Genomic DNA, 27,425 nt, shown 5'->3' with positions numbered 1-27,425 from the left:
GGCTTACCAGAAAGTGTTAATGGTCTAGAAAAGTTTTGCAGTTATTTGCAGTCTGTGTTCATGATTTATCCCTTGAGAATCTTCCAACACATCACCAGGGAAAACTTTTCCTAGCCTGGTACATGGACAGTCAGGACTAGTGTTTATCAAGAGCAGGGTGTGAGGTCACAGTGCCTTCATGTGGTGTCAGCTGGTCTACCAAGAGACATGCTGGCCTTTCAAAACCATTCTCCCATTTTCTGTGGCTAGTGTACCATCGTTGGCCAATATGCCCCACAGGTACAAAATTCAGTTTTCCAGGGACTTCCCTGGTTGTCTAGTGGCTAAGACTCCGAGTTTCTGATTCGGGAACCTGGGTTCAATACCTGGTCAGGGAACTAGTTCCCACATGTTGCAATTAAAGATCCTGCATGCTGCAACTAAGACCCACCGCAGCCAAATATATATATAATTTCAGTTTTCCATTTTTTCTTAACAGTTAAAATATTTCAGCTGGTTAAGTCTTGTAGGTATGTCAATCATGTCATTTACTGTGGATTCACTAGACTATGCCTACTTTGCAAAATGCTATCTTTCTTTTTTGAGTAAACATTTTAGGCTGCTCAATCCTAAGACTCTCCACACTGTTCTCTCCCTAGAAGATGGCCTGATCTCATGGGTGGGGATAACACTTACATACCAATGATCCCCCTATTACCTGTCTGTCCAAGACCTCTCTTCTGAGATCTACTATCTTATAACCATTTGACTGCCTGACATGCTGACTTGAGTATCTTACAATTCCTGATCTCCCCTACCCCACCAATCCCAAGGCTGCTCTTGTTCCACTCTTTTCCTTCTTAATACATAACACCTCTGGATACTGAGCTGGTCAAGCTAGAAACCTGGTCATTCCTAACCCTCCAATCAACCTCCACATCTATCTACTACCAAGACTGGTCAATTCAACTTCAAATAGATCCATTTACTTCTCACCATCCCCACAGTCACCACCTAATATAAGCCAACATCATCTCTGACCTAGGTTATTAAAACCCAAATCATTTTCTGAGCTTTCAAAAAAGTTTTGACCATTCATTTGTACCCTCAACAATTTACAGAGTACCCTCTCTGTGTTAGTCAATACTCTCAAAAGAGCACAGCAAGTTCAAGGGAGACTTCCTTTGTGGCTCAGACAGTAAAGAATCCATCTGCCAGTGCAAGAGACCCAGGTTTGAGCCCTGGGTAGGGAAAATCCCTTGGAGAAGAAAATGGCAACCCAGTCCAGTATTTTTGTCTGGAAAATTCCATGGACAGATAAGACCGGCGGGCTACAGTCGATGGGGTCGCAAAGAATCGGATAAGATTAAGCATGCCCAGACGATGATAAGTCATAAGCAAGCCTGTTACAACACAGATGCTCATAAGGCAAGATGACCTAGGAGAGTGTGAGCAGTAAAAGGAGGGAGCGACGGCGCCAGGGCACACTTCCTGGGAAACATGACATTTAAACTGGGTTTTAGAGAATGAGTAGGGATTCATCAGCCAGACACACGGACAAAATTCTTCTGCGTATGGTGACAGGTAAAGTATGACATGCTTAGGGGGCATTCAGAAGAACAGAGTTAAGATGGGAGATGGAGATGTGACCGGTGAGATGCGCAGGGACTAGATCACATGGGATGCTGTTACGGGCCAAACTGGGTTCCCCTAATATCCATATGTTGAAACCTAATCCTCTGTACCTCAGATTGTAACTGTATTTCATGATGCATCTTTTAAAGAGACCGCTGAGTTACAGCGAGGTCATGAGGGCAGGTCTTAATTCAATCTGACTAGTGTCCTGGCAAGAAAAGGAAATATGAACGCACAGAGAGACCCCAGAAGGGCATGTGCAGAGAGGAAACGCCACCTGAGAAAAGGATGAGATGGTGGTTATTTGCAAGTCAAGGAGAATGGCCTCAGGAGAAACCGTGCCTGGCCAGCACCTTGACCTTGGATTTCCGGCCTCCAGAACAGTGAGAAAATAATTATCTGTTGTTTAAGCCACTCAGTATTTTGGTACAGAAGCCCTAGCAAATGAATATGCACTCGAGTTTGAACCTGGGGGTAACAAGTGACTGGGGAAGGGTTTAAGCACGGAAAAACACTCTTCATCCAGGACTTTCCTGGTGGCCCAGTGGTTAAGAACCCATCTGCCAATACGGGGGACAGGGGTTTGATCCCTGGTTTGGGAAGATCCCGCATGCCGCAGGGCATCTAAACCCATATGCCACAGCAACTGAGCCCTGGCTCTAGAGCCAGCGTTTCACAGGAGAAACCACCTCAGTGAGAAGGCTGCACACCGCAACCAGAGAATAGCCCCCTGCTCACTGCAACTAGAGAAAGCCTGCCTGCAGCAACGAAACCCCAGCGCAGCCAAAAATAATTTTTTTTTAAAGAAAAGACTCTATTCATCCATCTCTCACTCCCCATAAGCAATGTGGACGCTGTGTCGGGAGCTAGTAGTACAGCTCAAAGAAGGCTTAGCTACAGAAATGACACTTTACATAGAGATGAAAGAAATGGAGAGGAGGTCAAATTATGGTCTAGACAAAGTATGTGTGAGGCCCTAAGACAGGAAGGCGGCGGCCACATTCAAGAAACTGACCTTAGGCCAGTGCGCACAGAGCTGGGTGAGACAGGAGAAAAGCTCTAAGAGATGCGGATGAAGGGGTCAAGGCCAGATCACGGGCTTCACATGCCTCATAAGCAAGCATGTCTCTTCTCTGGAGAATTCTCCTGGGGGCCCAGGCCGACTCCCTGATGGGGATGGAGGCTGACACCATGGCCATCTTCCCTTCCACTGAGCAGCTGGGGGAAGCCCTCCCCGCCATCCGTCTGGCTGCCCATCGACTGCCAAGGTGACACCACCAAATGCATTTCTTCCCAGCCAGGGCTCAGAGAGACCCAGGATTTGCATTTCAATTTGACTTCTTTCCGATGATTCCAGCCAAAGCTTGGAAATCACTCCCCCTGTCATTCTCTCACCAGCTCTGTTTTCCTTTTTTCCTCCCTCCACCCCACTGAGGGCTCTTTTTTTCCTTGACATCCTGCTCTTTGATGCAGAGAAAAGTCATCCTTAACAGCAGTTTTATTGCCCGGTAATATTAACACAATGAAGGAAATCACTGCTAATTTTTATGAATTATCTCATCATCTGCAACTAATTAACAGCTGCTGAAAGAGCAGGCATCCTGCCTCCCCTCGGAGACCCCTTACCTTGAGCATGCTTCCCAAGAGCCCTACCCTTGCTGTCAAGGAGGGTCCTCTGCTGGAGATGAGCACTTCCCCTCCAGCAGACCCCCTCCTCCATGTCCCACCCCCAGCCCCAACTCTGCCCTTTCCAGCCTGCCCCAGCGAGGGGAGGCAGCAGTGGGGGGCTGACCAGCTACGCTCAGCCATCGCTGGGCCGCCTGTGACGCGATGATTTAGCCTAGCTGGAAACTTTATTAAAATCCAATCTAAGTGGGCCGCTGCCGCCCTGTTCTCATTACCCCCTTCTCCAAAATCAGGCCTTGGCCCCTGTGCCTCACTGAATGCGTCCATAAAACTCAGTGAACAGGCAGCCAACAGCTAAATGGCACTTAATCAGGGGATAATCTAGACCCAGGTGGACAGTAAATACTGAGCGGGGCAGAGGGAAGAGAGGGAGGGAAGGGAAAACAACGGAGGAGGTGGAGGCACACTCGCATATGCTGCAGCCTCCAGAGGGAGGAGCTGCCCAGAAACAGAACCCCGGGCGGGACAGGGCGGGGGACCATGGCCGGAGAAACGGGAGCCCAGAGTGGCGACGCGACCCTGGAGCATCCCACAGCTCGCACAGCCTGGGGCTCACTCTCACCCAGGGCTTCTCGCCCGAGCCCCACTTCTCTGAGCACAGTCCTGCCCCCACCTTCTTCCTCATCCCTCTCTACTCTTCCTCCAACCACATCCCTTCCTGAGCCTATCTAAGGAGCCTCTCTTCAAGCGCCCTGGCATCTGGCCAGACCCCAGGCAGTCGCTGGTGATGTCTGCAGAGATGAAGGGAAGGGCACCGAGGGATGGGGTGAAAGGGCTGGAGGCCGGTCCATCCCACTGTGGGGCAGAGCCTCCCGGGGTGGGAGTCGGGCATCAGAGTCACGCCGGGCAGGGGGCCCCTGTGATGCCAGCCCGAGCACACAGACCTCCTTCTAAAGGTCAAATGCGCCAACGGTGTGCCTGCTAGAATTGAAAAGGCCAGAGACTGCACATCGAGCTATGGGGAGAGGAGAGATGCAGGGAGGATGCTTCCAATCCAAGTCTCTTTCCTCCTTTCTAAGTTCTGAGACACTCAGCTGGCTAACACCTCCACTCCCACCAGAATGTTCCAGGCTCCCTGCTGTTCTGTCTCAGAACGCGTAACTTAGCTCATGTAGCCCCCATTTCCTGCCCCAGGGTCCCCATTTTCAAAGTCACAGGGTATACAGTCCCAAGGGGCACAAACACCTTCTTCATGGCAGCCAGGGGTAAGAGCTGAGTCATTCATTCATTCCACCAATGTTTACTGAACACCTACTATGAGCAAGGCTGAGAGGGGCCATCTTGGACTCCAGAGAAACCAATGCCTGAACAACTCTCATCACTATGAGCCGAAGGCTGGGGTGGAGCTGGCCGCCCGCAGCACACTGTGGAGCAGGGAAGGGCAGATAGCCGTTATGGGGAAGGGAAGGACAGTCACGGAAATTTTCTTAGAGGAAGAGCGAGGTTTTGAAGAAAATTCTGCAGGGGTAATTGAGGTGAGAAGATAAGGAGATAAAGCAGATGGAGCAAAGGCCCAGGGATGAGAGACACAGAGGTGCTCCGGGGCCCCAGTGTGTCTGGAGGGCAGGATGCCTGATGGCAAGTGTTCATGGGGCAGGGATGGAAATGGGGGTGTGATGATGAAGGCTGGGGCTGTCCGGACGGTCTGCAGCCTGAGTGCGAAGGCTTCAGGTGCCCCGGAAAGGCGCTTCTTGAGCTTCCCCATTAGAGCCCTCCTTAGATGTTGGGGCCGGGGGTGTGGAGATGCTACAGCTTCCGCTCCTTGGGCAACAGGGCCCAGATGTGCCCAGGATCCCACCATCTCCACCTTCAGACGCCCTGGCGGCCCCACCCTGAGGCTTGGGCAAGGAAGCCGAGGAAGCTTTACTCAACATCCTGAACCTCCCACTCCCTGCCCCAACCCAGGGGCCCACTCCAGGTGGTCCCAGGTGGCCCTGGGCACTGCTGGCAATGCATCCTAAGCACCCTAGGAGAGCACAGGGGAAGTCAAGAACTCCAGTCTCTGTACTCTTTCCAGGCCTCAGGGACACGATTTCCATTTTCTTCCTGGACTGTTTACTCAGAAAGTCAAGCTTAAGCAAAAGAGGGAACTTCCCCATGGGTCAGCAGGTAAGAATCCGCCTGCAACGCAGGAGACACAGGAGATGTGGATTTGATTCCTGGGTCAGGAAGATTCCCTGGAGGAGGAAATGGCAACCCACTCCAATATTCTTGCCTAGAAAACCCGTGGACAGAGGAGCCTGGCAGGATATTATAGTCCAAAGGGTCGCAAAGGGTCAGACATGACTGAGGGGCTGAGCACATATGCAGGTGAAAGAGGAGAGGACACTGGTTTTGAAGTAGGGCAGGGCAGTAATAATGAGTATATGGTCTCCTGAGGCAGGCAGGCTGTGGGTTTTAATGCTGGTTCCAGCCTCACACCATCTGTGTGATCCTGGGTAACCTGTTTACTCTCTGAGCCTCAGCTTTCTCATCTGTAAAATGGACATGATGCCAGCATTAAGTGATTTCGAACAGCATAGTCCCTAAAGTGAAGTCGCTCAGTCGTGTCCGACGCTTTGCGACCCCATGGACCGTAGCCTACCAGGCTCCTCCGTCCATGGGATTCCCCAGGCATGAATACTGGAGTGGGTTGCCATTTCCTTCTCCAGGGGATCTTCTTGACCCAGGGATTGACCCCAGGTTTCCCACATTGGAGGCAGATGCTTTAACCTCTGAGCCACCAGGGAAGCTCTAAGCATAGTCCCTGGAACATAACAAATATTTAATAATACTATTATTATAAGGCTAGATATTTCTGACTCGAAAAGTCCCAACTTACTCTCTTACTTTACGCTCTTCTTTCCCTTTTAGTGTGTCCTCTCCAACTCCCATCTCCACTCCCTCTATTTCAAAGGACTGCACCCCCCCTTTAAAAAAAAATACTCCTGGGACTTCCTGGCAGTCCAGTGGTGACGACTCAGTGATTCCACGGCAGGGGGTGTGGGTTTGACCCCTGGTCAGGGAACCAAGATGCTGCGGCCTATGCAATGGGGACAATAACAATAATAATTTTAAAATACTCCTGGCAGAGCCTGTCACCAGTCAAGCCACTTTCACTCTCCTTCCCCTGGGGCACTGTGCTCATCTTACAAGGTAGGCACCCTCTGGGCCCCTCTCCTTGGCGCCTTCCTGGGAAAGAAGCACCGGATACATTTAACAGGGCAGGATAAATAGCAATAATAATATATGTTCAGCCATTAGCCGCACAAGTAATCAAAGATCACTGCCATATGATTCCTGGTTAAACATCATTTGGAATCTAATAAATAGGGGGCTATAAATAAAGGCAACGAGCAGATTCGTCCCCTCCGAGCAGCACAGCTCTGCTCTTATTTTTAGCCTAAAGGTGCCTTCAGCGCTACTCCTGTGGTTCAGTTTTAAGTTAATTTCTCTCTCTCCAATGTCTGCAGAGGAAACCTGCAAGGGCAGGAGGGGGCAATGAGGGGGGCTCAGGCTTGGCATCTGCACCTTCTGCTTCTAAAGAAATTAAGGAACTCCCATCTGCCAGTGCAGGGTAGATGGGTTCAATCCCTGGTCTGGGAAGAATTCACAAGAACTAAGCTTGTGTACCACAACTACTGAGCCTGTGTGCTACAACTACTGAAGCCCTCGAGCCTACAGCCTGTGCTCCACAACACAAGAAGCCGCTGCAGTGAGACAGTACCCCCCTGCTTGCCGCAAACAAAGAAAGCCTGCACACAGGAAAGAAGACCCAGTGCAGCCAAAAAAAAGAGAGAGAGAGAGAGAGAAAGAAATCAAAGTGTCCTTGGGGTCTTGGGTAGACCTCCTTCATGGTCGCCTTCTCCCCACTCCTCCCAGGGGTTCCTCGAAGGGAGTACAGTGGGCGCAAGAATGAGAGGCACCTAGTGTGACATAGCACAGGTTTGGGGCCAAAGAAATCTGGGTTCAAATCCAGGGTCTTCTATGTTCCGCATGGGGGACCTCAATCCCTCCAAGCCTTGGATTCTATACCTACAGACCAGGCATCATCCAACCCACATCTGAAGGTTGTTGCAAAACTTAAATTATATAATTTATAGTCAGTGATGGGCACATATTAGATGCTCAATACATATGAATGTCATTCCAGCCCCTGGATACAGTCCTTGAAAGTGATGGGCCCCCGTCCTTTAACTAGATGGAAACAGGTGTCATATCAAGAAGGCAAAAAGAAGCCCAAAGTGCCAATGACCATTGCTTAAATCTGGAACTAGCCCATTAGCACTCCAGGCCTTTCTGCTTTGTGCTACCCTGGAGTTCCTTCATGTCTGAGGCTTACCTCTTCACATTAGAACCTTAACAACAAAATATCCTGTTCCCTGTATTTCCCACAGAGCCTCAGTCCACTGCAGGGCACTGTCGGCGTTAAATAAGGACCAAGAAAAACCAGTTGGATCAGCCTTAAAGCCCAGGTTTCCTAACTTCTGATAATATCTTCTAATATCACATGCTTTCCTAAAACACCAGAGGATCTGTCCCTTTCTGGAAGGATGACAAGCAGAGTAAGAGACAGTCTGCTGAGACTCTGGGGGGAGATAATTCTTTCCTGGCCCCATGGCAGGAAATAAACACATCACTCCAAGCCAAGCCCAGCAGAGCCCACGTGACGCGGCTTCAGATAACACTACTTGGAGGCTACTCCTTTGGAACCCTGGCACGTTAAATCACCGTGATGAAGAGCTTCCCGTTACACAGGCCCTGTGTGACTCTCTCTCCTGTGGCACAGTCTCAGTCACAGTCTTGTGGCTGTCCTACCGGGTTCCCTCTGCCCATCGAGGAAACGCATCCGCTTCAGGGCTCTGGGCTGTCTGGTTCTCATGCAGAGTGGTTCACCGTAACAGGAGTCAGGCAGTTGGGTCAAGTGTTGGCCTGGGGCCAGTTTCCAAACACAAGTGTGGTCCCCTGCCCACAGCTCTGCTCATGAGAAGGCTTTCAAGAGGCTCAGGTTCCTATCTTGGAAGCCATCCAAACAGAAGAACAGACTAATGGCCCCCAAAGATGTCCATGTCCTAATCCCCGGAGTCCGCCACCGTGTTACTTTCCAGGGCAGAACAGACTCTGCAGATGTCATTAAGGTTCCAGACCTTGAGATGGGGAGATTATCCTGGATCATCTCAGCATGCTCAATATAATCTGGTGAGTTCTTAAAATTGGAGAACATTTCCTTGGCTGAGGTCAGGGAGCTGTGATGTGAGAATGAAGTGACCCAGAACTTTGAGAATGGAAGAAGGGGTCCATGAGCCAAGGCATGCAGCACTCGGGAAGCTGGGAACAGCCTCTGCTGACAGCCAGTAATAAAACAAGAACCTTGATTTTGTGACTGCAAGGAATTGAATTCTGCCAACAATCAAAATAAGCAGGAAATGAATTCTCCCCTAGAGCCTCCAGGAAGGATCACAGTCCTGCTGACATCTTAGTTTTAGCTCAGCCTGACTTCTGACCATAAATTAATAAATTTGTCTGGATTAAGCCACTGAGTTTGTGGTAATTTGTTATGGCAGCAGGAGAAAGCTATAGTAATAATAACTATGGTAGAACTACTTTTAATAACTACTATTTATTGAACTACTAATTATCAGGCAATGGGCTATCCATTTTGGATACATTATCGTACATAAATCTCAGTATATAGGGTGTGTATAATTACCCCATTATCTAGTAGAAAACAGAGGCTAAATAATTTGCCCAAAGTCACATGCTAATTCATTTTCAAGTTTGTATGTCAATAAAGCCCAATTCCATTTAACAGCCCTGCAATGCCACCCAGAGTTACGCCTGCCGTAATGTTGGGCAAGCTACTGTTTTTTCAAAGAAACAAAATAAAGGAAATTAATATTTTCTAAATATTACTAGATGCTACAAACCATGGATGGTACATATGATATTACATATCTCCTTTCAATTAATATGATAACCTCCTCCTATGGCAAAGCATTATCTCCAGCTTACAGATGGGAAACTGAGCATGAAAAAGGTTGGCTAATTTGCCTAAAGGAACATGACTAGTAACAGAGAGTCGCACCCATGGGTTTTTAACTCGAGGCTGCCTTGTCCATGATGCTGAGGATATGAAGGCGTGACTGTGAACCCCAAGCTCCCCCAGGTGAACATTCTTATGACTTCATGGTAAGACAGGCACTGAATCAAGATCCAAAATGAAGCCCGCCAGGCTGTCATCACAAGCCGACAGCAACAGCCCCCTGCCCACCCCCCAGGAGTGGTCCCGCCCAGAGGCCAGTATTACTCCCTGATAGATAATTCCTGGGCTTCCCTTGTGGCTCAGCTGGTAAGATAATTCCTGGGCAGATGAGGAAGAAGTTGACTCAGTATAGGGAGAGATCCAACGGGGGTGAATCCACAGGTACTTATATTCACTTACACGCTATTTCATCTCCACCAACTCCACTCGTTTCCATTTTAAATTCCTTTAGCACTCAAGGTTTTCCCAACTGGCTCTAAAAGGGAAATTGACATTAAAGATAAAGGTCCCTTATGTTCAGAAACCCCAAGGGCTCCAGGAAGAGCAGGGAGTGTCCCTATGATGGCCTTCGGAAAGCTCCCTGCTTCCCTGTCCCCTGACCTGGGACTTCCTGATGGCTGCCCAGAGGTGCGGGGCCACCCACCGCCACTATGCTCCCCAGCAGGCTGGGGCTGGTGCCTTCCTGGCAAGCCCTTAGCAGAGCTTCCTGTGGAGGCCCCAGGGCTATCTGCCTCCCTTTCCTGTCATCTCGGGGAAAATCCCTGTTCTTTCATCTGTGAGCCGAAAGCTCAAAGTCTCATGTTGTTAGATCCCTGGCACTGGGGGAAATTTATGAGTGTCGCCAGCAAAGTGGCATTCCCTCCCCTGCCTGTGTCACTCCCTGCTTGAAAGACCATGTTCTATAAAGGATGGAGAAGCACATCTTGGAAGAAACCACAGGGGTGACACAACTTGGGGAACCTCCCAGCACTTGTCTCCTTAACACAGATATCTTCAGATACCAGGGGCAACCTGCCACCGGCTTTCAAAGAGCATCGGCTCTGGGGTCAAGAGCAAAGCCAGCCTGAAAGGATCTGGGGCGGGGGAGGGGGCACGCCTCACACAGACATAGGTGGAGACCTAGACAGGCTTCTTTTTTTTTTTTTTAACTGAAACACTGATCAGTCAGTGCTTGGGTCCAACCAGAGGCTCTGAACCTGGAGACCAGACCCCATCAGGCTGGAGCACGTGTGGGTGGTGGACAGGGAGTAGATGAGGGGAGTGCCTGTCTCTCATTCGGAGACCACATCCCACCTGGAAAGGAGAAAAGAGAAAACCCATATTCAGAGGGCAGTGACCAGGATGATGAGCCGAATCCAGATACTGAAACGGAAGCAACGGTCAGAGGCACTCATGATGAATCTCTGAAAGAAGGGAGCTGCTGGGGGCTGTGAAATGACAGGGCTTCAGATCTGAGAGACGCCATCGGTGGGAAGAGCACTAGGCCTGCTCTGTCAGCTCCTGAGAGACAGGCAGAGCTCACAGAGACAGACTGCGGCTTGACAGATAGGAAAACGGATCGTCTGAGCTCTTCAAAAGTGGAATGGGTTACCCTGGGGTTCCCTGGCCACCATCAAGATTTTGTGACTCTGAGGACAAGCAGACAGGCTGGGTCCAGCACTGGAAGAATCCATGGCAGACAAAAGGCAGGTACCCTGGTCAAAACTGGCAGCTTCAGGAAAGAGCTGGGAGCGGGTGGCAGGGTCCTAGCTGGGAGGCTGGGTCCAGATTCAGGTCCCCAGACTCCAGGAAGACTGAGGCAAGCAAGGCCTGGCCGGAGCCCCCGGGGAAAGCTCGGACGCAGTCAAAATATGAGAGTGAGGTTTCAGACTTGATGACGAGACAGAAACTTGAGCCCTGCAGCAGCTGCACAGCTGGGAGAGGATTCTTAGTCAACAGTTCAGTGTTTGATTCTGAGGGACAAAGTAGGACCAGTAGCCAAGACTGGTTTTGATGCTGAGTCATTAACCTGCTGGCTTGGACTTCCTCAGTGGGATGGAGACTGGCCCCGGGACCTAGGGTTTGCTGCAGGGGTCAGGGAACCTGGGGACAGGAAGCCAGCAGGGTCACTGCACTGTCCTCGTTTAAAGGAACACTTGTTTAGAAGCGCTTTGCGAGTGGGACCATCTGCCTTCCAACAGCTTTCAAATTTGAAGCTCCTCAGGGACCTCCCTCGGGTCTGCATTGCTCACTCATTCAGTAGACATTTAGTGAGCACCTTCTGTGTACCCTGGAGGAGGAAACGGCAACCCACTTCAGTATTTTTGCCTGGAAAATTCCACGGACAGAGAAGCCGGGTGGGCTACAGTTCATGGGGTCGCAAAGAGTTGGACAAGACTGAGCATGAGCTAGGCAAGCTTCTGTGTACCAGGCACTGCCTTACGTGCCAGGGAAACAGCAGAGAACAAAACAAAGGGCTTCGGTTGATGGGAAGATGCATAATAACAAATAGGACCCAGTTTATCAGATGGTGACAAGTGCTATTAAAAAAAAAAAGCAAGGAAGAAAGAGAGAGAGAAATGGTGCGCAGGGCATGACCTACACGAAATGAGAGCACGAACCACACACACGTCTAGGTGAAGACTGTCCTAGGCAGAGAGGACACCAAGGAAGCCAGGGGGTGGAGGCCGGTATGGAGTGAGCAAGAGACGGAGGGTAAGGAATGAGGAAAAAAAGTAACAGAACAAGCAGGCAGACCGTGGAGGATACCAAGGGAGGGACCCCAGAAGGACTCTTTCTTTTCCCCTGACTTGAGGTGAGAAGGCATTGAAGGAGCTGAGCAGAGGGCTGACATGATCCAGCTTATATTTTAAAAGAATCATCCTTGCTGCCATCCTGAGAAACAAAAGTGACAGGGCAAAAGAGAAGCAGAGAAAGCAGTAGGAAAGCTTTGCAGTGATCCAGGGAGAGAGACTACTATCTTGGAACAGGAAAGCCACAGCAGAGGCGGCCAGAAGGGGCTGGGTTCTGGAAGGTGCAGCAGACAGGAGCTGCTGAAGGGGAGCATATGTGATATCAGAGAAAGATGGAATCAGGCATGACTCCAAGGGTTGGGACCTAAGTTCAAAGAGATAGGATGCCATCACCACATATGAAATGGAGGAGATGGTACGAGAAGCAGGCTTGAAGGGGAACATCAACAGCTCAAGTTTGGACACATCGAGTTTGAGTTTCTCTTAGACCTCCAAGAGGGGATGTGGAGTAGGCATATAAGTCTGGAGTTATGAGGAGATGTCAGAATTGGAGGTGACACTGGAGAGTTGTAACATCAAAAGCCATGAAGCTGGATGAGATCACTGGGTGGTGGGTGGAAAGAGAAGAGGTCTAAGGACAGAACCCTGGGGCACATACGTATTCAGAGGTTGGAGACAGGAGAAGGAAACAGCAAGAGAGACTGGGAGCTAATGAGGGAGGGTAATAACCAAGATGGAGTGTGACCCAGAAGCCAAGAGAAAGAAGTGTTTCCAGGAAGAGGGAGTGAATGCTGCCGGTGAAATGAGTCCTGGAGACAGGTGATCGGATGAGGCCATGGAGGCACCGTGGGTGGGAGAGAAAATCTGATGGGAGAGAGTCCTACAGATTAGGTAAGAGAGGAGAAGAAATGGAGACAGCTTTGCATGAGAATTCTTTTGCAGAGTTTCTCTGCAATGGGAAGAAGGGAAATGGAGTTTCGCTGAAGAAGGATGTGGGGCTAAGGGAGGTTTTTAAGATGGGCAATCACTCAGATCCACTAGCCAGGAGTGGGGACCATTACCTCAGGGGAAAATGCCCACGACACTGGAAAGGTAAAGAAGATAGAGTCCAATCTCTCAGGATGCTCTTAAGTTTGTGGGACCGATGAAATTCAAATAAAGTTTTTTAAATGTTTGCAAAAAGAGGCAGGATGGACCAATGACATCAGTGCAAGGCATGCGTGATTCGGTCAGCATGCACACCTCTTGCGCTCTGAGAATTCTAGAAGAGCTTTCCAAATGGGGTGCAGACTCTTGGCTCTTAGAAATAACTGAATTTAAAGCAGGATTTAGGAAAGGGGAGGATACAGATACAGCACTTGATGGAGGAGTGGAGAAGGATGCTCCAGGCAGGGGAAGGCCAAGAGGTGGACACAGGGTGGCCCAACAGGGCCATTCCCAGTAACAGGCATCACTTTCCCAGCACTTAATACATGCCTGACACTTTCCTAAGTGCTCTGTAGGTACTGGTAGTAGTTTAGTCACTAAGTCGTGTCCCACTCTTGCGATCCCATGGACTGTAGCCTGCCAGGCTCCTCTGTCCATGGGATTTCCCAGGCAACAATACTGGAGTGGGTTGCCAATTCCTTCTCCAGGGGATCTTCCTGCATCTCCTGCATTGCAGCTGGGTTCTTTACCAACTGAGCCTCCAGGGAACTCATTGAAATCTCATAAACATATGAGGAAGCAACTACTGTCATCCATGCCATACTTGAAAAAATTGAAGCACCAAGAGATTAAGTTGTCTCCCAAGGTCACACAACTAGTAAAAGGTGGTGCTCACATCCAAACCGTTAGAGCCCAGGCTCCAGCATCCACCTCTACTCTACGCTGGAGGCTTCCCAGGCCAACTCCAGCGCCACGCAGAACACAGCAGGCTCCGTGGTGTCCAGTGAGCTTGGAATGCCATGGAAGGCACCTGGTGAGTCAGGAGAGAGCAAGCTGAGGGGAGAGGAATATAAGGGAGCCTCTCCAGGGCTGTACCAGATGCTCACCCACCCCCGGTCAGGTTGGCTTTCCTCCTGAATCTAGCATGGTGGTGATGCCTCCTGGCCGGGGGTTGGATAAAGTCCTCCTTCATCAAGCACCTGCTGAGGCCAGACTCGATGGGCAGGCGCCTCCCTCTGGACCATGCCCCTCATCGATGTGGGCTAAAGGGGTTCCAGAGCTGCCACAAGCTTATCGGCCCCTAACGCAGCTCGATGGGAAGAAACACACACCAAAAAGATACAGAAGGGCTGCTGGGTGACCCGACATGCCTGCAGCCCTTGTCCAGCTGATATGGAACGCGTGCCCCCGCATCCAGACTAATGAGAGCTAAGTGTGACCGCTGTCTCGCCTGCAGCTGAGCCGCGAGGCTGTGAGTGGGATTCATGCCTCCCGCCCACTCAGGCTCACACACACCCAGGCACTTGGTTGAGAGCTGGCAGCGGCTACCGCCATCACCCGCGCATCTCTGACTCCTCAGCAGTGGCCACGGGGAGAAAAGAAACACCCAGGCAGGTCTACACCAACCGAGCAAGCAGAACTTGTAGGGCTTCCCTTCTTATCCTGCTCAAGCAACTGTGGCCGAACGGGGTCATGGCTTAAATCGGGCAGATGGCCGCCTCCATTTTAAGCTCTGGTGAGTGGCTGATAATGAGAACACAATGATAATGGGCTGTCTCCCTCATAGTATGAGAACAGACCAAAGGCTGCAGTATTCTAGCACAGTATCCCAGCATGGAAGGGGTCCTGAAGGTAAGAGGTCCAGCCCCCGCTCCCCCCGCCCCGCCGCCATGATGCTGAAATCTCTGTCCAGCCCAGCTGTGGCCATCTCCAGCTGTGAGGACCTCAGCATCAGAACCCATCCCATCTGTCGAATATGCATTTTTCTACACCAAACCCAAATCTCTCTCCATGATTTCCACCTCCCCCTGAAACAACACATTCCCCCCACACCCTCCCGCCAAAATACAGCTAATGACTCAGTCCCCATCCCAAGACTCTTGTAAACCACTTTGCAGGGCTGGAGACAGGTTTTTGAAATTCTGACAAAATATCACCATGCCAGTTCTCTCAAATCATGTGTGTCTCTGCCAGGTGGGGCTTCCTCTGGCAGAGCAGCAGATAGTGTGGGTCATCGCATGAGTGGAGGGGCCATATGAGACCCTGGGGAAACCAGGCCCTTCAAGCACCAGTGAACATAGGAAGTCATGCACCAAAATTATTTGGAAATCAGCTCTATGATGTACGGCTTTGAGTTAAGAAAAAATAGCCCCCTCCCTTATCTCTAATACCACTGCTACCGGGGCCTTTCCGAGTTTCTTTCCGGAGATCCGCCATGATATGTTTAAGGAAACACCATGTTTCCTGCCATCACAGGCCTGTTTGCTTTAGCTCAGTCTGATTTCTTAGGGTCCTAGGCGTTGGCATGCTGGCCCTTGTGGCTTTCAGTCTTACCCACAGAGAATGTACAGTCAGAGGGGAGGATGGGATAAACTGGGAAAGTACAACTGACATATATCACTATCTTGTGTACAGTAGACAGCAAGTGGGAAGTTTCTGCAGAGCACAGGGAGCTCAGCTTGGTGCTCTGTGATGACCTAGAGAGGTGGGATGGAGCGGGGTGCGAGGGAGGCTCAAGAGGGAGGAGATATATGTGCACATCCAGCTGATTCACTTTGTTGTACAGTAGAAACGAACAGAACATTGTAAAATAATGATACTCCAATTAAAAAACAAATGTACTGTGGGACTTTCCTGCTGGTTCAGTGGTTAGGACTCTGAGCTTTCACTGCAGGGGGCATAGGTTCAACCCTTGGTCAGGGAACTAAGATCCTGCATGCCACTCGACCAAAAAAAAAAAAAAGAGAAGAGAGAGAACACATCAACAGGTTATTCAGGACTCTGCCACCTCAGCTGACCTCCAGCTTGACTCAAGAGGTCCCATTTGCCCCTGCCCAGATGTCCTCCCCTCTCTTTCCTTTTGAGGCTACCACTCCGCTGCATGAGAGCTGGGCAAGCCACAAACTCCGTGAGCCTCAGACTCCTCTTCTACGAGATGTGTCTACTTCTATCTACCTGGCAGGTTGTTGGGGAAACTGAATTAACACATGTCGGCCACCTGATGTGAAATGCTGACTCACTGGAAAAGACCCTGATGATGGGGAAGACTGAAGATAAAAGGAGAAGAAGGCGACAGAGGATAAGATGGTTGAATAGCATCCCTGACTCAAGGACATGGACTTGGGGAAACCACAGGAGACGGTAAGGGGCAGAGGGACCTGGTGTGCTGCAGTCCATGGCTCACAAAGAGTCAGACACAACTTAGTGACTGAGCAAAAACAGCAAAGAACGTGTTGTGCAGCGTGAACCGTGGCATCGATGTCACCAGGCAGTTGGGAGTCGGGAGTCCTGGCACTGCCACAGTGGCCTTTGCCAACTTGCTGTGCCTTATGGGGACCCCAGTTTGTCTTATCCGTAAAATGGAGCATCTAGGCCTAATTCATCCCTCGCTTCCTCAGTGCAAGAGACTATGGCCAGAGGCTGCAGCTCACAGATGGGTTCTGGAAAGCTTGAGAGAGAGGACGCACATCCTGACAGTATCCAATGCAGTGCTCGTGGCGGAAGACCAAGCCACAAGCAAAGACAGATGACGCCGCATGGCACTCTGGCCTGGAATACCTTTCTAACCAAGCCTCCTTCATCCCTCTGAAGAGGCAGAGGCGGCAGGGATGGGCAGGAAGGAGGAGAGACAGCCCCGAGCGAGCACGCATGCGGGCAGATGCTCTAATAGTTGCTCTCCTAAATACATATTTTGTACACTTACAGTTAAATAAAATTGGTTGACATTTTTGAGCACTGACCAACATCTGGGAGAAGAGAGATTTAAAAACTGACAGGTCAGTTCAAGATTCAAAACTCATCATTAGATAATTCATCTAGCAGTTCCTAAGCACCTTTCATGGGCCAGGCACTGTGCTAGACTCAGGAACACAGACATAATAACAAAGACCCTGATCCCCTAAGGTGGTTATTAGAGGAGGGGTGTGTGTCCCAGAAAGCTTTGTCCATGGATTCTCTCTCTAGATGACAGGTGAAGGAGAAAGGCATCAATTTCTATTTGTCCCTAATGTGAAAGGCCAACTGATTGCTTATATGGGTGACTCAACTGGGAAAAGAGATGAAGAGTTACACGCTGATCAAAATTTCATAAATCAAATCACGTGATCACATCACACATTGTACAGGGAAGCCCACTACTCAAAAAGCCCCATGGTATGTCCTCTGCAGGGCACAGCATTCCTCTGGTATATCTGGATCTTGGTGAGGTCACTAAGAGTCGGACATGCTTCACTTTCATGCTTCACAACTTCGCTTTCACTTTTCACTTTCATGCATTGGAGAAGGAAATGGCAACCCACTCCAGTGTTCTTGCCTGGAAAATCCCAAGGATGGGGGAGCCTGGTGGGCTGCTGTCTATGGGGTCTCACAGAGTCGGACACGACTGAAGCGACTTAGTAGCAGCAGCAGCAGCAGCAGCAGCAGTGTCCGATACATTTAACACACAGAAGAACAGGGTAAGAAAACTGGTGTGTTTTATTCCCCCCGCTTACCTCCCCCAATTCTCTTATTATCTTCATCTTCATAACATTTGAATGTTCTATGTTAAACATTCTCTCTGCAGGACTTGGAGCTCATTGAGGGAAACCAACTCAGTGAAAAATGCGAGTTGTAAAGTGCTTGGGGTCCTAGTAAGACAGAGTGTCGAATAAATACAAGCTCTTGCTGCTTTACCTCGCAGGGAAACCTTAAACAAGAGATTCAACCGCTACAATAACCTGCTGATGTCTAGAGCCACCCACACTGAGCAGAACTCTGCACCACCCTGATCGAGCCTCTCAGATCCCCAGGCCTCAGTTTCCTCATCTGTCTGATGGACTTTGTCTGGGTCCTTAAGAAATCATTTAGGAGTTAAAAACAAAAAAAGAGTGAGAGCCTATAAAAGCAATAATGATTCCATCTTTCAATCCCTTTACCAGACAGAACACAATATATTTCATGTGACTGCTGTGATAATGGAATATCCCAAATGTCTCCAGGGCTGTAGAGCTGCAGTAGAGCAAAGCGGAAAGAGAAGTTTGGAGACAGACAGGTTTGAATTTCAGTCTCTGTGTGACCTTAGACAAGTTATTTAAGCTCCCCGAGCCTCTGTTTCTTCATCTATAACATTGGATCATTAATTCTGACGTGAAGATTGCCTGAAATATGTGAAACACCCAGCACAGTACCTGCAAGAAAGTGAGGTCTTTCCAAGTGGGAATTATTATGGGGATTATTATTATTTAGCACCATATCCTCAGTCCTTGGCACACAGCAATCAATAAATGCTTGTTGAGTGGACTCATGAATGAATGGGTGAATCCCTGTTTTTACCATTACAGCAAACACTTGCCTTAGAACTCAATCAGGACCTCCAGTCCATTCCTCTTCTCTCTTTTAAGTAAGACAGATAGATGGACGTTTTCTCTTTCTTCTCTTTCTCCTTTTCTTCTCCTTCCTCCAATAAGTCTACCTCTTTAAGCGGAGGGAAAAGCTGACTCATTGGAAAAGACCCGATGCTGGGAAAGATTGAGGGCAAGAGGAGAAGGGGATGACAGAGGATGAGATGGCTGGATGGCATCACTGATTCAACGGACATGAGTTTGAGCAAACTCAGGGAGATAATGAAAGACAGGGAAGCCTGGAGTGCTGCAGTTCATGGGGTCATGAAGAGCTGGACACAACTTAGCAACTGAACAATAACAAAGACTGGAAGAAACTTTAAAACAATGATGCGGAGCATGTTCTGAGGGAACCACGTCTTGCAAGGATCACAGACCCATCCCCCCGCTTCACTGAGCTTGTGTGACACACTTGCATACAAGTGTGAGGGCCCGTGTCCTGTGGTCCATCTCCCTTGGAAGCCAAGCTGGTGGGAAAATGCCATAACAATCAGAGCACAACCCAGTGAATGATGGAACAGGGGAATGGGAGAATGGTTGGGCAAAGATGGCCTGACCCTAGGAAGGACAGGAAAATATTGGGAAAGAAGTCTGAGGAGGAAGGGCTATTTACATACCAGTGATATTGGTGATGCAAAATGGGGAGACGGAGGAGGGGAGGGGAGAGGAGGAGCTGGAGAAGTTGCTTTTTTTTTCCAGGCAGACAAAATGGAATGCAAGGAAGCGCTCTTCAGGCCCAGAAGAGGAATGAGAAAAGCCCAGAGTAAACCTCCCTAGTATATGGCATATTCACTTAACAATGAGTAGTCGTGTGGCTAAAATAAGTGACTGGGGAAGCAGTAACAGACAGCTAGCGGGAAAGCCTCATATTCATTCAGCTGACAAATACTGAGTTCCTAATGAGTTTGGGGGCAAGATTTGCTAATATCAGAAACGGGATGGGAGGAAACTGAGAGATAAGGACCTCCACCTGCTGTTGAAGGTGACTCTGCTTCCCCAGTGGCTTAGGGAGCCCACTGGTGGGCAATGGAGGGGGCACTGCAAGAGGAGTCAGAAGGCCAGGCCCTAGGACTGGCTGCCACCAGCCCCGTCCCCGTGAGCCCTGTGACCTTGGCCAAACCGCCACCCCTGTGGGTCTCCCTCCCCATCTGCGAAATGAGCAGTTGGAAAATGGGATCTGCAGAATCCTTTGTGGCTTTAAGATATAATGATGATCCCTTTAAGTAATGGAGGGCTCTAGAGATGGGGAGGGGAGGTCTTCTCAGGGCATTTATTAACTTGTGGCTCCCACAGTCATCACTCAGAGGACCCAGAGGGACAGAAGCAAAATCAAAAGACATTTCCAGAAGATAGATGACTGAGGCGGGCTGACAGATGTGTGAGAGTTTGGGGAATTTATGCGGGCAGCTTCACCATCATAAATAAAATCCCTTTCTCTTACCCAAAACCTCATTGGGTGGAGGGGGGGTAAACACTGGACCCCATAATAGACAATTTGGCTGTATCTCCCGCCCCGTGCCTCACTTGAATGAAAAACAGCAGTCCCAAGGCAGGGTAATGGGCTCGGCGCCTCTTTACAAGCATCCATATTGTCACCAGCCGTCAAGCGGGCTGGAGATGGAGCAGGCGGGACCATTTATCTCCGAGATCCCTGGTCCCTTCATGCAGTCTCGCTCTCACAGCCATCTACATTGAGGCTGGGGGTTTGGGAGGAACTCCAGAAGAATCAAATGTGGGGAGAGTGACCCCTGGGAAAGGGGAAGGAGCAGCAGCCCCTCCCTTTTCCAAGAGGCTCTGGAGGCCTTGGGGGACCCAGCGCCATCAACGCTGGTCCAGCCCATTGGTGCGGAAGGCTGCCTGCTGCTCAGCTACTTGTGTTTTCCTGACCTACTTCTCTCCTCATCCCTGCCCTACTCCAGATCCCCTCCGGAGTCTGAGTAATTAGCACCTTTTCATCCATAAAGCTCCTGGCTCCCAGGATAACCAAGGAGACAGCCAAACAAGCCCGGGCATTGCTGTTTTGGTTTTTCTTTACTTTTCTCTCTCTTTGTTGACTTCACTCAGCTTCCTGGACTCTGCAGGAGATCAGGCTCAGTCTAACCTTGTCCACCAGCAGGGCCCCTGGCTGGACATCAGCTGGACGTGGCCTGGCATGAACCACAACCAGCACCAGCAGAGCTGACGGAACTGGACAAGCATCGTTCCAAGTGTGGGGATGGGAGCACAGGGGTCCCTTGGAAGCCCTCCCCTGTCGCACAGCAGGCCAGACAGGGATCTGTCAGCTTCACTTTCCGCTTTCCCTCCGAGGGAACAAGTGTCAGGAGAGCCGAGGCCACGAGGCGCTACTGATTCCGGCTCAGTTTCTTTCCGCTTCCCATTAGTGACAAATGGAAATTGATGGGTTACCGCTTCATCCACTCATTTAGAGGAGAAGAAAACCTCACAGCAAATGCTGAATAACTGGAGGCATCTTATAAATTAAGCATCTTAAGGATATGAACCGTTTTGCATTGCTGCTAAGCAGAATTAAATTAGGTTTTGAAGTTCCAGTAGAAGTGAATGGGGAAGAGGGAGGAAAGGGTTTGTTTTTAATTCCTTTTTTCAAGTGTGCAGGGTGGTGAGCCAAGGGCAGGATAAGGGGAAGGACTGAGTCACTGGTCCTCATTTCTGATTCCAATTAAGTGTCTCTGGCATATCCATGGAGAAATATGTCTGTGTGCCCACGACACAGCACGGAGCAACTTGGGGGCCTCCTACTTAGGCTCTGACCTGTGATGCCTGGCCTGGCCAGGGCCTCCTAACCACCCATCACCACCATCATGCCAACCTCTGGGACCTTAGAACCAGTTCTAACTGCACTAGAGGAGTTCAGGAGCTTTAGGCCAAGTCCCCCTGGGATTCTATATCATAGTCTTCATTCTAAAACAGCCTCTAACCCTTTCAGGTTCAAGTTTAAGATCTCAGATCCTGCCTTGTGCATAGCATCCACTTTTGCCATCCCCACCCCAGTCTAGACAGAGAGGCCTCGGGTGGGCACCTGCCTAGACAACCTACCTGGTGTTTAGGTGCTTCTAAGGCTGTTGCCTGGCCTTGCCCAGGGGTCCTGCTGTTGGACTGGTCTTCTTGTGACCAACACACCTGCCTGGATTCCTCACTTTTGTGCCCCAACTACCTGTCCACACTGACTCTCTTCCCCATATACAAGTACACAACCCAGTCCCCAACATCCCTCATCTGTCCCAGGCCATCAGCTGACCATACAGTGCCTGCTGGACCAGCCTATCTGTCTCTGCAGCTGGAGCCATGTTCCCAATGCCTGGATCACCAGTGCCCCACTGCTTAACAGCAACACCTGCAGGTAAGCAGCTTTGCTCAGTCTTGAAGGTGTTGAGGGGTAGGGGAGGCAGTTGATTTTTCAGGCATTTCTGAACCCTGGAAAGAGCCCAAGCCTTCTGCCAGGCACAGGGGTGCTGACGGGCCATCAATAGCAGTGCTTGCCTACAGCTAGAAGGAGTACCCCCATGGCAGCAAGGAGAAGGGACAGAGCAGGTGGACATACGTCCCTGAAGTGGCACGTTCTTCCTTCCCAGAACCAAGCTAGGGCAAGCAGCCACCAAGGCCCAGCCAAGCAGCCAGGTCAGGGGCACCAAGAACACTTCATCTGAACACAGCCTCCAGGAAGACTTCTGGGATTGATCAGAGGACAGAAGAGATGAGCTGTGTTCTGCTCTCTAGCCCTGGATTTGGAAGCCCCCCAGCCATTCCCATCCTGAGTCCATCACAGGCTGCAAGAGAGACTTATCAGAATCTTTAGTTTCATCACAAGAGGAGCTGGGCAGCTTAAGCAGATCATAGCTGTGGGCCCGTCGGCTGCCCCACCACTGCCACCCCTGCCCCAGCCAAATTCAGGAGGGCAGTGCAGGGTCAGATGTGCCCGGCAGACACCTGGGTGCAGGAGGGGCATCACCCAGGGCTGGGCTGCCCCCAGGGTGCGACAAGGGCAGCGCTTACCGATCCTCAGGGAGTGTGGACTGCAGGCGACCATCACGAGCCACGCGGGAAGCAGTACCAAAGGCGCCCAGACGCGGGGCATCTTCTATAAATCCTCATGGAGCCCTCCGCTGGTCTGGGCATGACATAACTCTGCGGGGGAGGGGGAGAAGTGCGTGAGTCCCCGTGCTGGGAGCCACCCTCCAGCACAGCGGCCTCCCCGAGTGGACAGCCTCAGTGAGGAGGACCGACGCTCCCTCCCCAAACCCCTGCTCCTGTGGGGGAGCTCCAGGCCGGCTCCAGGCCTTTGCCTTCCCCACTCTGCCCAGGCTCACAGAAGCCTCAGGTTCTAAAGCCATCCTCCACCTTCACCCCCCATCAAATCAGGGGCAGGCAGTGTGACTGTGGCCAAATGATTCATAGTAAAAAGTGAGGTCGCTCAGTCATGTCTGACACTGTGTGACCCCACAGATGGCTGCCCACCAAGCTCCTCTGTCCACAGGATTCTCTAGGCAAGAATACTGGAGTGGGTTGTCGTTTCCTTCTCCAATATAGGCAAAAGACTAGAACAAACATTTCACTAACAACTATATCCAAAAGTTTTGGAGCACACTTGGAAAAGTGCTAGAGAAAACGCAATTATAAATCTCAATACGTTATCACTATACACGCACCCGGACTTCCCTGGTGGCTCAGCGGTAAAGAATCTGCCTGCAGTGCAGGAGATGTGGGCTCAATCCCTGAGTTGAGAAGATCCCCTGGAGAAGGAAATGACAACCCACTCCAGTGTTCTCATTTGGGAAATCCTATGGATAGCGGAGCCTGGCAGGATTAGTCCACGGGGTCACAAAAAAGTCGGACACGATTTAGTGACTAAACAACAACATACACTCACCAGAATGCCTTAGAAAAATGATACTACACAGTGTTGGCAAAGATGTGAAGCACCTGGAACTCTCCTACAGTGTCACTGGGAATGTAGCTTGACGTAGCTGTTGTGGAAAACTGGTCTATTAGAACTTTGTGTGTGTGTGTCAGTCGCTCAGTCGTGTCCGACTCTTTGCGACCCCACGGACTGTAGCCCACCAGGCTTCTCTGTCCATGGAATTCTCCAGGCAAGAATACTGGAGTGGATTGCCACTCCCTTCTCCAGAGGAACTTCCCAAGCCAGGAATTGAACCCTGGTCTCCTGCATGGCAGGCAGATTCTTTACCGTTTGAGCTACAGGGGTCCCTGCAACTCCACCATAGGTATTTCTAATAGAAATGTGTGATACACTCGTCAGACATATACTAGAATGTTCACAGTGGCACTCTTTGGATTTCCCTAAACTGGAAACTACCCAGATGTCCAGCAGCAGGATGGAGGAATGTAGTGTCCAGCCACACAAGGGAATACAACTTGGAAATGAAGATGACAACTCCATGCACCTACGTGATGAATCTCATAGACATAAGGTTGAGTAGAAGAAACCAGGTACAAAAGAGCATTTACCGCATGATTCTATCTAAAAGCAGACAAAACCACCATGTGCTATAAGAAGTCCAGTTAGTGACGACCCCTGCAGGAGGGTGGTGACCAAAAGGGGCCACAGGGGTTCTTCTGAGGATGCTGGTGATGTCCTGTTTCTTATTCCAGATGCTAAGCAGTGTGCTCAGTTTGTGAAATCAGTCGAGCTGTATATATACCGATGATAATGTTCACTTATCCGTATGTGTGTATGTGTGTTACACTTGGTAAAGGTTTTGTTTTATGACATCCCCCCTTCCCACAGCAGCTCATGTTGCAGCCTGACCCAGCATCTTGCATCTTCCTGCACACAACTCCGCCCCTCTGCCTGGAGTGTGCTCCTCTCCCCACACCTTGCCAGGTGCCAGAATCGGGTGCCTCTCTACTCACTCCTAGCAGCCCCTAGTGGCTCTGATGGCAACGTGTTTTCCTCTGTTGCCCATGTCTCTCCGGGCTCAGTGTGGGCTTCTCCAGGGCTAGACCACTCCCAGTTTTACTGCTGTATCCCTTGAGGCTACTTATACCAACAGGTGCACAGGACATATTTGTTCAATAGAAGGAAGGTCTCAAGCCACTGCCTGATATAAGGAGACAGAGGGAAATAAAGGATAAAGATTGGAGCAAAGACAACTTTGCTGTTGGCAAATCAGGCTCAGAATCTTTGTCTCTTAGTTCACTGGTGCTGGGACTTCCCTTGTGCTCTATTGGCTAAGGTTCTGCGCTCATAATGCAGGGGGCCCTAGTTGGACCATAAAGAAGACTGAGTGCTTTTGAACTGTGGTGCTGGAGAAGACTCTTGAGAGTCCCTTGGATGGCAAGGAGATCAAACCAGTCCATCCTAAAGGAAATCAATCTTGAATATTCATTGGAAGGACTGATGCTGAAGCTGAAGTTCCAATACTTTGGCCACCTGATGCGAAGAGCTGACTCATTAGAAAAGACCCTGATGCTGGGAAAAATTGAAGGCAGGAGGAGAAGGGGATGACAGAAGATGAGATGTTTGGATGGCATCACCAACTCAATGGACATGAGTTTGAGCAAGCTCTGGGAGACGTGAAGGACAAGGAAGCCTGACGTGCTGCAGTCCATGGGGTCACAAAGAGTTGGACACAACTGAGTGACTGAACAACAAATGTTGGGGCCTCGGGTTCAATTCTTCCCCGGGGAACTAGATTCCACATGACACAGCTAAGACCAAATAATGATGCAGCCCAATAAATAAATTTAATTAAATATTAATTCATGGGTGTTAGTGCAGGAAGAGATGAAAGCAACCATGATCTCAAGGGAAGCTTGGCATTCTTACTCATTGTGGGTAAGGTTGACTATTGAGTGACTGTCTCCCCATTAGAATTCAAGCTCAGTGGAGGTGGGGCTGGAACAGAAATCCTGTTTCTCTGTCATCTCAGGGCCCAGAACGGTGCCTGGCATATATTACAGCCTCAATAAATTCGCATTGAGTGGAAAATGAATAGGCTGTCAAAGATGGAAGAACCGTAAAAATCTTGCTAGGCTATATAAAAGTAATACTAAATATAATCGTTTCTGTCAAATGCTTTCCATTTATGCCTGGTCAGCCCACTGCACAGTAATTATTATGCAGACCGCTAAATAGGTGTCAGATTAGCCTGTGTAAATTTTATTTGATGACAGAACTACACTCAATCCATGCAGGCCTGACGGCCATTATTCATGACCCCAAAGGCTGGCTGATCCTGGAGACCACATGTAAGGACAATGGCTCAGGTCCTCAGCTGCTCTTGGGCAAAGTGATGAGAAATAATCTCCCCCAAAACCTTACAGGAATAAAAAGCACCATCATGACACAAGTTGGTAAAGCGCAAGGGTTTGCAAAATTTTTCCATAATCTTTATCTTAATTCATCACAAAACAAGTTCTGTTACTGACAAGGAAGCTGAGCTCAAGAAAGGTGCCTAGTTCAAGGTAACACAGCTGTTACTAGGGAAAGCCAGGGCTAAGCCAGGATTCAGACTCCGCTGGGTAGTCGTCTGTCACGTACCTGTTTGCGTATGAGAGCAGATCGTGAAGCTTCTGGATTCTTTATCCAAATACACAAGGAAAGTTGAGGTCTTATTTTCAATTTATATGAATCTGGTCTTAGAACTTTATGGCATAACCTTTATCAACTGAAAATATTTTCATAATTTAAGGATAAAATTTTTTTCTAGCAATAGACCATCCAGCCCCTCTTCCCACTAACATCATCCCTAGGGAGTTCCACCTTCACCCACGAGTTATTACCACTGGCATGGTGTGGCTTCTAAATCAGAATCTCAAGCCCAGAACACCTGTACTGAGATGGCTGCTTCCTGAAATCTCCACCTGGACGTCCAGCCCTCCAGACACACCTCGTCCTAAAGAGGAGGACTCCTCTCCACCAACCCCACCATCTGTTTCTCCTCCTACATTCTCCTTCTCAGGGCATGGCACCACGATCCACTAGTCACCCAAGTTAGAAAGCAGAGAGTCACTGTAGAGTTCTACTTCCCCACACCCCACATCGACTCAGTCACCAAGTCTCAATAGCTCCATCACTTTCTCTCCATCACCATCAACCTGCTCCAGTCCAGACATCCACCAGCAACAGCCAGGACTCTGCAATAGCAGCCATCTCGGTCTCTCTCCCTCTGGTCTTTCCCTCTCTGTTGGGTCTCCAGTGAGTGGCCAGAAAAGTGAAATAAAATTGTTATTCACTCAGTCGTGTCCGACTCTTTGTGACCCCATGAACTACAACCCGCCAAGCTCCTCAGTCCATGGAAATTTCCAGGCAAGAATACTGGAGTGGGTTGCTGTTCCCTTCTCCAGGGGATCTTCCTGACCAGGGGATCTTCCTGACCAGGGATCAAACCCAGGTCTCCTGCATTGCAAATGGATTCTTTACCATCTGACCACCTGAATGAGCAGCCGGGAGTTCTTACCAAACTGCGAACTTGATAATGTTCACACCCCAGCCCCAAAGTCTACTACAGCTCTCTACTCCATCAAGAATCAAAGGCAAACTTAACTCCAGCAGATAAACCCTTCAAGATCTAGTTCCTCTTTCTTTCTTTTTGTTTTATATTTTTGACTGTGCTGGGTCTTCATTGCTTTGCAGGCTTTCTCTAGCTGTGGTGAGCGGACACCACTCTCGAGTTGCGGTATGAGAGCTTCTCACTGCAGTGGCTTCTCTTGTTGCAGAGCACAGGCTCTAGGGTACGTGGGCTTCAGTAGTCGGGGCTCCCAGGCTCTAGAGCACAAGCTCAATAGTTGTGGCACTCGCGCTTAGTTGCTCCGTGGAATGTGGGATCTTCCCAGACCAGAAATGGAACCGGAGTCTCCTGATTGGCT

The 27,425-nt window shown here is 49.8% G+C and overlaps 1 protein-coding gene across 1 annotated transcript in view; it reads right to left on the bottom strand.

The window, feature by feature from the left end:
* The window catches only part of GRIK4 (glutamate ionotropic receptor kainate type subunit 4), a 344,872-nt gene extending 322,169 nt beyond the window's left edge, over positions 1 to 22,703 (bottom strand). Inside the window, exon 1 of the mRNA XM_068988252.1 lies at positions 22,590 to 22,703. Within this exon, the coding sequence (XP_068844353.1) occupies positions 22,590 to 22,671 (82 nt within the window). The 5' untranslated portion in view covers positions 22,672 to 22,703. The remainder of the gene's footprint in view (positions 1 to 22,589) is intronic.
* Positions 22,704 to 27,425: the final 4,722 nt, after the last annotated feature.

This window comes from Capricornis sumatraensis, chromosome 16 (assembly GCF_032405125.1).
Source record: "Capricornis sumatraensis isolate serow.1 chromosome 16, serow.2, whole genome shotgun sequence".
Classification (NCBI taxonomy): domain Eukaryota; kingdom Metazoa; phylum Chordata; class Mammalia; order Artiodactyla; family Bovidae; genus Capricornis; species Capricornis sumatraensis.
This window is presented reverse-complemented; position numbering and strand designations above follow the sequence as displayed.